Genomic DNA, 13,088 nt, shown 5'->3' on the forward strand with positions numbered 1-13,088 from the left:
CATTTAATACAAATAAAATTATTGGAACCGAATAAAATTGGATTTGAACCACAAAAAAATTCTACCTGAACCAAATAAAATTTATTTTGCCCGAATAAAACTCCATTTGAACCAAACAAAATTTTATTTAAACCAAATAAAATTATTTGAACAGAATAAAATTACAATTGAACCAAATATAATTATTTGAACCGAAGAAAATTCAATTCGAACCTAATGAAATTTTTGAACCGAATAAAAATCCACTTGATTAAACCAAATAAAATTACATTTGAACCAAAAAAAAAGTATTTGAACAGATTAAAATTCAATTCGAACTAAATAAGATTATTTAAACCGAATAAAATTCAATTCGAACGAAATAAAATAATAATTTTATTTGGTTAAATTCGATTCAAATAGAACCGATTAAAATTCGTTTTGAACCAAATAAAATCTTATCTGAATAAAATAAAATTATTTAAACCGTTTAAAATTAAATTTAAACTATATAAGATTATTTAAACCGAATAAAATTTAATTTAAACCTAATAAAATTATTTGAACCGAATAAAATTCCATTAAAACCAAATAAAATGTTATCTGAACTAAATAGAATTTCCTTGTACTAAATAAAATTTCTTTGAACCAAATAAAATTTCATTTTAATCAAATAAAATTTATCAGAACCGTAAATAAAATCTCAAGTTGATCCTGAATTAAAAATATATTTTTTCTCAGTGTAAAAGCTGAAGGTATCACCTATTTTTTCTCATGCGTTAAATATAAAAATCAAAAGTACCAATTATATATTTTTTTGGTTTACACGTGAAATAAAATATCGGTGAGAAGGGAAAATATTAGCTACATAATTATGTAACTAATAGATATACACGCGTGTATTGAGAGAGAGAGAGAGAGAGAGAGAGAGAGAGAGAAAATAAAGGATATCAAGAACATTTTATAGATATATATCCTGTTTGTTTGGGAGTAACGCGCGCGCTATTCCCTTTCCGACGACAAATTACAAACCTGCGACACATAAGCCAAGCCAAGAGATCGACGCGATACTAACGATTTTCCAATTACACGCTAACTCTACCGGCCGAAGTAGTTATCCACCCCTCGACACAGTCGTTTGCTGACATGAGAAGCATTATATGTGCTGTTTTCAAACTTTCCTCGAATTCAACTATTCCCATTTATGCCAAAATTATTGCATTTATTTCGAGACAATAATTATTCTATTTCCGAAGTTCATTTTTTATTAGAAGGAGAGAAATTTTTTCGCCTAACAGACGATTTGCTTTTATCAAGCTTTTCACTTATAAATTTCTTTTTATTTTTTTTTTTTAATAACTAATAATGATAACTAATTATAATAAGTAAATAATAATAACTAATAATAGTGACTAATAACAGTAATAATAACTAATTATAAGTAATAATCATGACTAATAAAAGTAATAATAACTAATTATCATAAGTAATAATCATGACTTTTTTTTAATAATAATAATAATTAAAATTAATAAATAATAGTAAGAAAAAAAGGAAAAATATTATAAATAAATCCGTTTGAATGTTTGTTTATTTATATTTATTTCTTATTTATTGGGGCTCCCATATTAATTATTTATCAGATTAATAAAAAAAATTGAATAAAAATATATTTTGAAACCTATTTTGAAAGAAAAAAATTTTGTTTTTGATAAACGGTTTAATTTGCAAATGGATTAAAATATAATTATTTATAGTTTGTATTTTAATCTCAAATAAATATTATTTTATCAAAAAAGCAGTAATTTCTTCTATTGACAATAGAATTTACTGAAAAAAACTATTTTACATAAATATCTATTAATTAAAATTAACAATGAATTTTGTTTACTATAAATATTATACCAAATAAATATTTTAATTTTCTGCTGAATATTATAAATTTTTATTAATAAGAAATATCTTTTATTTATTAATGATAACGCAGATTTATTAATAATTATTTATTCAGAAACAGGTAATCGCGTTTATTAGAAATAAATAAATTTTTTTTACGTGTCATTTAATTTTCTTCTGTGTGAAAAAATATTTTTTGAAAATTATTTTAATATGTTAACTACTAAAAAGAAGAATTTTTAAAAAATATTTATTAATAAATAATTATTAATCAATATTTATTAAATTTTTCAAAAAAACTAATAATTAAATTAAGGAAATAAGGAAATTTAAAATGTTTTCAATTTCTCTTTCTTTCTCTCTTTCTCTCTCTTTCTCCGACGGCAGGGAAATATTGGCAAAACTAAATACTTCCTATGTAAAAGAATAGCAAAAATAATTTTTATTCTTAATTAGGAATTACTAATAAAAATTTAAATAGTAAATAAATAAATAATGAAAATATTATGAACCTGAATAAAATTTATTTATTAAAAATATTTAATTTCTTAAGTAAAATGTAAAGTATTTTTAATTGTAGTAATAAAAAATAATAATAATAATTTTTTTTTAATACGAAAAATAAATTAATTCGTTAAAAATAAAATTTTAATATACGATCGAATTTCAATTATATAATTAATTATAAATTTATATAATTAAATTGTCAAATAAGTATTTACTAGAATCAAATAATTTCTATTTAAATGAAACGAATGAAATAAATTGTCTTTGAAACAATAATTTTATATTATTTGATACAAATAAATATTTATTTACAACAAAAATATTTACTTAATACAACAAAATATTTGTTTACTAGAAAAATATTTAATTGAAACAAAGAAATATTTGATAACTAGATAAATATTTCTTAATACGAATAAATATTTATTTACTAAAAAAACATTCAATTGATAGAAATAAATACTTATTTACTATACAAAAAAAAAATTTACTTGATACTGATAAATATTTATTTACAACAAAAATATTCACTTGATAGAAATGAATATTATTTATTTGCTACAAAAATATTTATTTGCTATACAAAAATATTTACTTGCTATAAATAAATATTTACTTGCTATAAATAAATATTTATTTACTATAAAAATATTAAATTACTAGTACACAAGTAGTTTATTTCAAGAAAATAATTTTTTTTTCTTTACTATAGAGAAGATAAATTTAATTTAAATTATAATTATTATAAATTAATAATATAGTTATAAATAAATTAATTAAAAATTTTGTACCAGTGCTGTTCTCCTGGGTGTTATATCCAGAGTCTTCCATAACTTGATGACTCCTCTTTCGATTCACCAATCCAAGAATTGATTCAATGCTATGCCTTGGCGTGCTACTTGTCGGTTTCGCTATAACCAAATCCTGACTATTTTGTGAAACAGTCTCGACCAATTGCTGCGAATCCATGATTTTCTCTGCATCAAATTTCATATGTATTCCCCCAAAAAAATTATCTCATAAATTTATCGCATAACAAAGAAAAAGAAAATCATATTTTTACATATTTTCCAGATTCTTTTCCTTTTTAGTGCTGTATTCTCATGCTGATTAACAATTACCGATAAATTAATATTGTTTATTTATTTTCTTTTTTTAAAACAAAATAATGCTTGATAATGTTTGTTTGCTTTTTGTTTAAACAAAAATTTTTTTTTACTATCCGCTTCTTGTTAAAAGAAAATAATATTTACTGTTAAATAAATAAAAGTTATTGTTTGCACTCTTTTTTGTGTAATTATTCTGTTTGTTAATTATGTTGCACAGTTGATAATTACTTTTGATGTTTATAATTATAGTTGTGATGTTAATAATTAGTTGTGCAGTGTTTCTAATTAATTGCGCACTGTTTCGAAATTAGTTGCGCACTGTTTCTAATTATTTGCACTGCTTCTAATTAGTTGCACTGTTTCTAATTAGTTTTGCTTTCTTTCTGATTAGTTGCACTGTTTCTAATTAGTTTCACTGTGTCTAATTAGTTTTGTATTCTTTCTAATTAGTTGCACTGTTTCTGATTAGTTCCATACCGTTTCTAATCAATTCAATCAGTAAATAATTAGTCTTGTTTCTATTTAGTTTCACTGTTTCTAATTCACCGTTTTCTAAAATCTGTTAGTAATAAACTTGTTAATAAATTAGTTTCACCGTTTCTAATTAATTAATCACCCTTTTAATAATTATTTCCACCGTTTTTAAGTATAATCAATCGATTAATAATTAGTCGCATTGTTTTAGTTAGTTCCACTCTTTCTAATTAATCGCATTGTTAAAAATTAGTCGCACTGTCTATAATTATTGTTTATCAACACAGCTGATTAAATAATTAAGTTGATTTTCAAACATGTGACAATGAGAATTGTTTACAGTTGACTTTCTTTTCTATTATTCTTGATAATCACGATCAATTAAACAAAAATTCTTTGTAGAATACTTAAATTTCTTTAGGATTATCACTCTTGTTGATTGTTGTTGGTGTTTTTGCTATTACAATTATTATAATCCGTAAAATATAATTATTTTCGTGTGTATTCAGTTTTTATGGAGCTCTTGATGATTCTGATGATGATAATAATTAAAAGGATTTTAAAAAAGCAATCGAACACTAATAATAATTATTCAAAAATAGCACTTGAATTCTCAGGTCCATGAGGTTGTTCGCCAACGATCATCCGTTAATTTGAAGAAAAATCTCATCTTTCTTTTATGTTGTAATTTTATTTATTCTAATGCTGATCATTCTTAAACTTCTTGTCGATAAAATTGTGTGATGCGGTCAAAACAGAATTTATAGATTGGGTCAAAATTATTTCAAAAATTCAATCAATCCTTTATGCCTTTAATCCTTCATTTACATTCCAAAGTAATTGGAGTAATCCGTTGATAATTTTAGGTTTTTTTTCTCCAGCAATGATAGTTCACAACGATTTTTGTTCAGCAATTACAGTACACAACAAATTTTTCTTCAGCAATGATAATACACAGCAAATTTTTTGCATACAGCAAGTACACAACGATAGTTCACAAAGATTTTTGTTCAGCAATTACAGCTCACAATGATTTCACAATTACGGTTCACGGATGTTTACAACATTACAGTTCAAAGACAAAAAACTACTATATGGCATTTTTTCTTGTTGATCTGATCAATCTAATTTACCCAATTTTTATTTACAAAAAAGCAAAGAGAGATATTTAAAAAAAAAATAATTCGAAAAAATGGGTTTTTATTGAAATCGCGTCTAAAAACCGATTTTTGTGGTACAATCTATGGGAACGTGCGGCTGGTACGAGCGAAAGCACGAGTTAGACTTGTTGGTTGGAGTGTGTACGCAACCACATCAACCATACATATCCATCGTGGGGAAGGCTGTACCGGAATATGGAGGGCGTCACCAGCAGCGGCCAATACAAAATCAGACGACACAACCATCGACCAATGCCTGCTGGGATTTGCAAACATGGCGAGACAGTGGTTCTCAATGCAAAAGGCAGCTAAAGAATTGGGAGGTGGGGGGAGGGAGATCAACCCCATCAACGCGAGTCAACCAAAACCACGAGCAGTGCAAGTGAGACGCATTCGTGCGGGAGAGAAAGGGAGCAAGAGAGAGAGAGAGAAATAGCCACACATGCGTCGAAGAGAGAGAAAAAATTATTATACAAATATGGGAGGAAGAGAGACAAAAGTTGCAATTCGAGTGAGAGAGTCGGAACAAGTGGGACAGAGGGAGAAGGGAAAATAGAGAATCAGTGAGAGAGAGAGTGAGATAGAGGTAGAATTCCCTGGGAGGAAGTGAAATAGAAGAAGGAGAGAAGAGAGAGTAAGAATTCTCTCTTCTTCCTTTTTTCCTCTTCTCTCTCTTGTTTCCTTCTTCTATTTCACAAAAAAAAATCAGAGAGAAAAAGAAGAATAGGGAATGAGAGAGGAGAAGAATTTATTAGAGAATAAGAGAAGAGAAAGAAGTGAAAATACAAAAAGAATAGAAATAGAAGAAAGAATATGAAGGGAGAAAAAGAAAAAAAAGAAAGAACAAGAAAAGAGATAAAAAATACGAGGAAATAATACGAAAAGACAAAAAAAAATAGCAGAAAGAACGTGAAATGAGAAAAGAAGAGAAAATATTATAAGAAAAAGGAAGAAAGAGAAGAAGGAAAAAAAGAAAGGATACGAAAATAGACAGAAAGAGAAAAGAAGAAAAAAATACGAGGAAAGAACACGAAAAGACAAAAAAATACAGAATATGAGAGAACAAGAGAAAATAATAAAAAAATAAGAGAGAATACAAAGAGAGAAAAGAAAATACAGAAAGAGAGAAAATGAGGAAAATTCCTCTTCTTTTTTCTTCTTCTCTCTTTCTGTATTTTTTTCTCTTCTTTTTTCTTCTTTCTTCGTATTCTCTCTTCTTTGTTTATCATTTTTTCTTTTCGTATTTTTCATTTATCTTTCTGCCTTTTTTTGTCTTTTCTTGAAGAAAAGAGAGCAAAAAGACGAAAAATGAAGAAGAAAGAATACGAAAAGCGAAAAAAATACAGAAAGTGCGAGAAGAAGAGAGAGAAAAAGGATACGAAAAGAGAAAGAAAAACAGAAATAGGATGAAGAGAGAAAAGAGAATAATTGAGATAAAGAGAAAAGAAAATACCAAAAAAGAGGAAAAAGGAAGAAAGACAAGATCAAAAGAAGTAAGAAAGAGAAGAAAAAAATAAAAAAGAGAAGTAGAAAAGAGAAAAAGAAGAAAGAATGAGAAGCAGAAAGAAGAAAAGAAGAAGGAAAGAGAAAACAAGAAAAGAAAGAAGAAAAGAAGAAGGAAAGAGAAAACAAGAAAAGAAAGGAGAAAAGAAGAAAGAAAGAGAAAAAAGAGAATAAGAAAAAAGAAAAGAAGAAAGAAAGAGAGAGAGGGGGAGAAGAAGAACCATCAGTGAACCGCCAACAAGGGGAGTGTGAAGGATAAGAGAGGCGAGCATATAGTTGATGATTAAAGAGAGGGAATCGGGAATTATTGCGGAGTGGTGGCAGTGAAGTCCGGCATTTGGGATTTGATTCGAGCGCAAGCGCTTATTTTGGGTGTCGAGGGGTTGCTGCTGCAGCCTATTCTGCAGCATCGCATCACATCGGCAGGGGTTGATTCTTGCGGCGGATTTTGGCATTCTTGGTAATTGCCAGAAACGAGGTAAAGCTCACCGCTTTATATATACGACAAACGTCATCCGACGGCGCGCACGTAAACGCTGATTCGTCCATCACTAAATAGAGAGTAAAGAGAGTTAGAGAGAGAGAGAGAAAGACAGAACGTCGGCTTTGCCACTTTTTGAATGCGACGCTTCCTTACATAATGGACATTAATCATTTTATTTATTATTCCTCCACGAATTTTATTCTCATACACTTTTTTCCCTATAGGGAGTAAAAAGTAAAACTTCATTTTTTGATGATGTTCAATAAAAATGTGTTCTCGTCGCAAATAAAATTTTTACATTTCGACTAAATTTAGTCAAAAACTATACTAATTAGTAGTAAAACATCACAATTTCTTTCAAAGAAATTTTAATTGTTTAAGTATAAATTTTATTTTCCATATTTCCATAAAAAAAAAATGTTTTCCTGCTAACAATTTCAATTCTAAATTCTTCTAAACTTTAATTATTTAATTTAAATAAGTGTTTTTAATTTTAACGAGAATTTAACTACATTGAAAAAAATTCTAATTAAAATAATTTTTCAAAAGACAAATTTTTCATTTTTATAATTATTAAATTAAAATATTCAAATTTTCAACTTTTTGTTCACAAACTTATATAAATATTTCTTTATTTTACTTCAGGAATTATAATTTGATTTTTATTTGATTTGAATTTTATTATTTATATGAAAATAATAATTTAATTCTTTTATAAACAAATTTTATCGGAATTTTAGAAAATAATCAATTTCTTTGAAAGAATTTTATAAAATTATTTAAAAAATTGATTTCCTTAGAAAAAAATTTCTTGAAAATTGTATCTTAGATAAAATAATTGAATTCTTTAGAGGAAATCAATTATTTTCAATACAATTTTAAATCCATTCTTTATAATCATTTAATTATTTTCAAAAATTTTGATTTTATATTTTTTATATTTGCATTATTAGAATGATTTCAAAGAATTGAATTGAAATTCCATTGAAAATAATTGAATTAAATTGTTTTCAATACAATTTTAATTTTAAATTATTTTTATTTGAATTAATTCAAAGAATTGAATTAAAATTGCATTAAAAATAATTAAATTTCTCTGAAAAATTGTATTATTTACGAAAATAATTGAATTCTTTTGTAAAATTTTATTAAAATTGTAAATATGGAAAATATTTGAATTTTAGCGAAGAATTTCATTATTTGTGAAAATAATTGAATTCTTCAGAGGAATTCAATTCAAAAGGATTCAAAAATTTTATTATTTACAAAAATAATTAAATTCTTTTGAAAAATTTTATTAAAATTGTAAATATTGAAAATATTAGAATTTTAGCGAAGAATTTCATTATTTGTGAAAATAATTGAATTCTTCAGAGGAATTCAAAAACTTTATTATTTACAAAAATAATTAAATTCTTTTGAAAAATTTTATTAAAATTGTAAATATTGAAAATATTTGAATTTTGGCGAAGAATTTCATTATTTGTGAAAATAATTGAATTCTTCAGAGGAATTCAATTATTTTCAATACAAAATTTTAATTGCATTCTTTATAATCATTTAATTATTTTCAAAAATTTTGATTATATATTTTTTTTATTTGAATTATTAGAATAATTTCAAAATATTAAATTAAAATTGCGTTGAAAATAATTATAAATTCCTCTGAAGAATTTTATTATTTATGAAAATAATAGAATTCAATTACTTTCAATACAATTTTGATTTTAAATTATTTTGATTTGAATTAATTCAAAGAATTGAATTAAAATTGTATTGAAAATAATTGAATTTCTCTGAAAAATTTTATTAAAACGGTAAATATTTAAAATATTTTACCTTTAGCGAAGAATTTAATTATTTGTAAAAATAATTCAATTCTTTCAAAAAGATTATCCAAATATTTTTTGAAAATAATTCAATTTTTTTAAAGAATTTTATAAAAATAAAATAAAATAAAAGAATTTTAAAAGAAAAGAATGTTAAAATTTAAAATATATTAATTTGTAAAAAATACGAAGGAGAAGAAGAATTTTATTTTAGTTTATTTATTTTATTTTTTTTTATTTATTTTTTTTATTTTTATTTTTTTATTTTTTTATTTATTTTTTTTTTTATTTTATTTTTATATAGAAGAATTTTACCGTAAAAAAAAAATTGTGAACACCCCTGATTATTATCAGCCTCACAATCAGATCCAGTTAAACGTAACTTATATTGTCATCAGACTTTTTAAGACTTTAAAAGCTTTCTTTTTCGAAAAATCAAGATCCTCTTATTTCATGGATTATAACCAAAAAGAAGAACTAATACTTAAAAACGATTTTCAAACATAAAATCTCCGATAATTCTCGAGACAAGTAAATGAAGAGCTATTTAGATAATGTCATCGCTTAAATAATCGTTATATTTTTTTCTACCGCAGCATTGTCATGCACTTAAATATATTTAACTTTAAAAATTGCATCTTTCAAACTATTGTTCTTATCTCGTTATTGATTTATTTTCGTGTAATTTTTATCATTTTTTTTATCAAATTACTGAAAAAAGAAAATTTATTTTCAATTTTACAATTTTTGGGATATTTTTTATTATTTTTTTGATCAAATTACAGAAAAGAGAAAATTTACTTTTAATTTTACAATTTTTGGAATATTTTTTTTATCAAATTACAGAAAAAAGAAAATTTATTTTCAATTTTACAATTTTTGGGATATTTTTTATCATCTTTTTATCAAATTACATAGAAAAAAGAAAATTTATTTTTAGTATCACAATAATTTTTGTTTTGTCAATTTTTATCTTTTGATTTCATAAAATTTTTTTGGTTATAGGAATTAAAATTATTTTGAAATTTTTCCCTTATACTGATTATATTATTTATTATAGGATAAATAGTAGCGGAGATTAATTATTGAGTTCAGCGAATTGATAAGCATGATTAAGTACACAGGATTATTGAAACCCACAGTGCGGATTGATAATATATTTACTGTATATATTCGAAGGAAATAGCATTATTGTTCATTGCAAATGTACATTAGCCTATGGACGTTAACCACAATCGTATTTGTTTCCACAGTGAACATAGCAATTTTCTATATAGACACTTTGTTAATAATTGTGAAAAGAAATTACTTTCTTTACTGAAAATTAAAAACAAGTTTTTCTAAATTCGAAAAATATTTTGTGGTTTTTGATTTTAAATTCAAATTTTGAATTTAAAATCAAAAACCACAAAATATTTTCCGAATTTAATATAAAGCTAATAATTAAATAAGAGCGAAGGAGAATTTACTTCAATTTTTATATAAAGGTAACTTCATAAAATCCCCGCACCTTTCAATTTATATACAAAATTTTGACCTCGATGCGATCTAAAAACCAAATTCGTCGATCAGTAGTCGACAATAGCGTGACACAAAAACCTGAGAAAAAAAAATGAGCATCTTGAGGGGACACTGATTTTCGGGAAAAAAAAAAAAAAACTGTTTGCAAATCTGTCACCGAGGAGTGAGCTCATTCTTTTTTCCATTGAAGGCGCACGCGGCGCACTTCAGAAATTTTCTTCTCAAGAATTATATTGGCCAGCTGCACCGATCGACGACAGATAGGCCTTAATTTGGTCGATGAGCAGAGAAACCTTAGGCCGATTGTGTGCTCCATTGAAAGCGGTGAAAAAAATCCGCTCCAATTTTCCTTCTTGAGCCGCAAATGCTACTGAATTCATTCTTAAAAGAGAGAAGAAGAAGAATAAAAAAAAAACCAGGGCCGAGAGTATTACCAAAAACCCATATAATCCCCATAAGAAATAATTTAGAGAGCTATAAGCGAATTTTCAAGAAATCAGCAAAAATTTAAGACTAATTCTCGACTTCCGTTTTTCAAGAGCAGAAGAAAAAAAAATGTACTTTTTTCCTTTTAATGGACAAAATAAGTAACCTCCTTTTCTCTTACACTAAAGGTGCGGAATTTTATAATTTAAATAATAATTTAATTTAATTATTCAATTAAATTATTAATGATTAAATTAACGATAAAATTTAATAATGATTTAAGAATGAGAGAATATTAAATTAATTAAATAATTATTTATTTATTTATTTATTTAAGTAGTAAACGGGCTTGCAAAAAATGCCCTTTCGTACAAATGTACTAATAATAATTAATAACTAATATTAATTTAATTAAATAATAATAATAGTAATAATTAAATTTCCCTTGGATTAGAAACAGTCATTTTCTTCCCTAGAGTCAAAATTGGACGTTTTACTCTCTAGTATTAAAAGAGGTAAAAAATTACTTCCCGAGAGTTAAAAAAACGAAACTTTATTCACTAAAAACGCCAATTTTGTTTTATTATTATTACATCCCGAAAAAATATCGTAAAATTATTATTTATAAATTATTTAATGAATAATTTTATTTAAATATTTAAAAATTAATTAATTTTAAAAAGAGTTGCGTTTATAATTTTCATTAATAGATGAACTTAAAAAGGTTTTAATTTGAAATTTTAGAAAATTCCAATTTTGAATGAATTTAACTAGAAATTGTAAAGAACTTGGATTTTTGAAAAATTCTAATAATTCAAATTCTTCTGAAATTATAGTTAAATTTTTTAATATTTATTCAATTAATAATTCAAAATAATGGATTTATAGAAGAATTTTAGTTAAAAACAATTTTAAAAAAATTGAATTATGGAGAAGTTACAAATAATTGCACAAATTCAATTATTTTCAAAACTAATGAAATTCTTTGCAGAAATTCAATTCTGTTAAAAAATTTAAAACAATTCTCCTCAAAATTTCAATTATCTTTATGAATATTAAAATTCTTCTCCGAAATTTAAATATATTTTTCAAAATTGTAATAAAATTCTTGGCAAAATTTTAATTATTTTCAAAAAATTTCTTTAATTCAATTATTTTCAATATTCACTATCAATTACTTAACAAATATTTTAAAAATAATAACAAATAATAACAAATTTTTCATAAATTTTTATGTCAATAATTCCATCATTTTCATAAATAATAAAATTCTTTTTAGGAATTCAATTATTTTCATAAATATTATACAACTTATGGCAGATATTCAATTATTTTAAATACAGTTTTAATCAAATCTCTAATTTAATTACATATTTTTAAAAATTTTATTAAATACGTCAAAAGAATACAATTATTTAAAAAAAATTTTGATAACATTTTTTATCAGAATTCAATTTAAAAAACCATTCAATTATTCAATAAATTACTTATTTTTGTATTCAAATAATTAAATTCTCGTTGAATTTTTCAATAAGAATTTATTAACCCTAATTATTTTCAAAATTTTTAATGAAATTCTTTGTAAAAATTCAATTATTTTCAAAAAATTTCCATAAAATTCCTCATAGAAATTTAATTAATATTTCAAAAATTTTAATAAAATTCTAGGAGAAATTTTAATGATTTTAAATTTCTACTATTTTAATAAAATGTTCCAAATGAATTCATATATGAAAAAAAAATGTAAAAAAATTCTACGCAAACAATTAATTATTTTCATAAATAAATATACATTTCACAGGAATTCAATTATTTACAAATTTTTTATGAATTTCTTCGCAATAATTCAATTATTTTGATAAATAAAGTTTTGCACAAGAATTCAATTATTTAAAATAAAATTTTCATAATATTTATTGTATTTCGAATAAATTAATTATTTATAACAATTATGTTTATCAAATTCTCATGAAGAATTCAATTATTTTCAAAAATAACCAAATTTTTTCACAGAAATTTAATTTTTTAAAACATTTTAATAAAATTTTCGACAATAATTCAATTATTTTCATAAATAATAAAATTCTTCTCAGGAATTCAATTATTTTTTAAAGTTTTAATAAAATTCTTTCTAACCACAGAAATTTACAGAAATTCAATTTTTTTTAAACATTTTGATAAAATTTTCGACAATAATTCA

At 23.7% G+C, this 13,088-nt stretch overlaps 1 protein-coding gene across 3 annotated transcripts in view; it reads right to left on the minus strand.

The window, feature by feature from the left end:
• Positions 1 to 13,088, minus strand: part of LOC122503049 (retinal homeobox protein Rx1-like) — a 279,214-nt gene that overhangs the window by 80,135 nt on the left and 185,991 nt on the right. Inside the window, exons 1-2 of one of the 3 annotated variants that reach the window (XM_043613466.1) lie at positions 3,504 to 3,570; positions 3,174 to 3,359 (exon numbers count right to left, since the gene is read on the minus strand). The exons of 1 other annotated variant lie outside the window; for it this stretch is intronic. In XM_043613466.1, coding sequence (XP_043469401.1) covers positions 3,174 to 3,351 — 178 coding nt within the window. In that variant the 5' untranslated portion in view covers positions 3,352 to 3,359; positions 3,504 to 3,570. One more of the 3 variants, XM_043613459.1, reaches the window with a different exon arrangement.

This window comes from Leptopilina heterotoma, unplaced genomic scaffold (assembly GCF_015476425.1).
Source record: "Leptopilina heterotoma isolate Lh14 unplaced genomic scaffold, ASM1547642v1 Lhet_108, whole genome shotgun sequence".
Taxonomy (NCBI): Eukaryota; Metazoa; Arthropoda; class Insecta; order Hymenoptera; family Figitidae; genus Leptopilina; species Leptopilina heterotoma.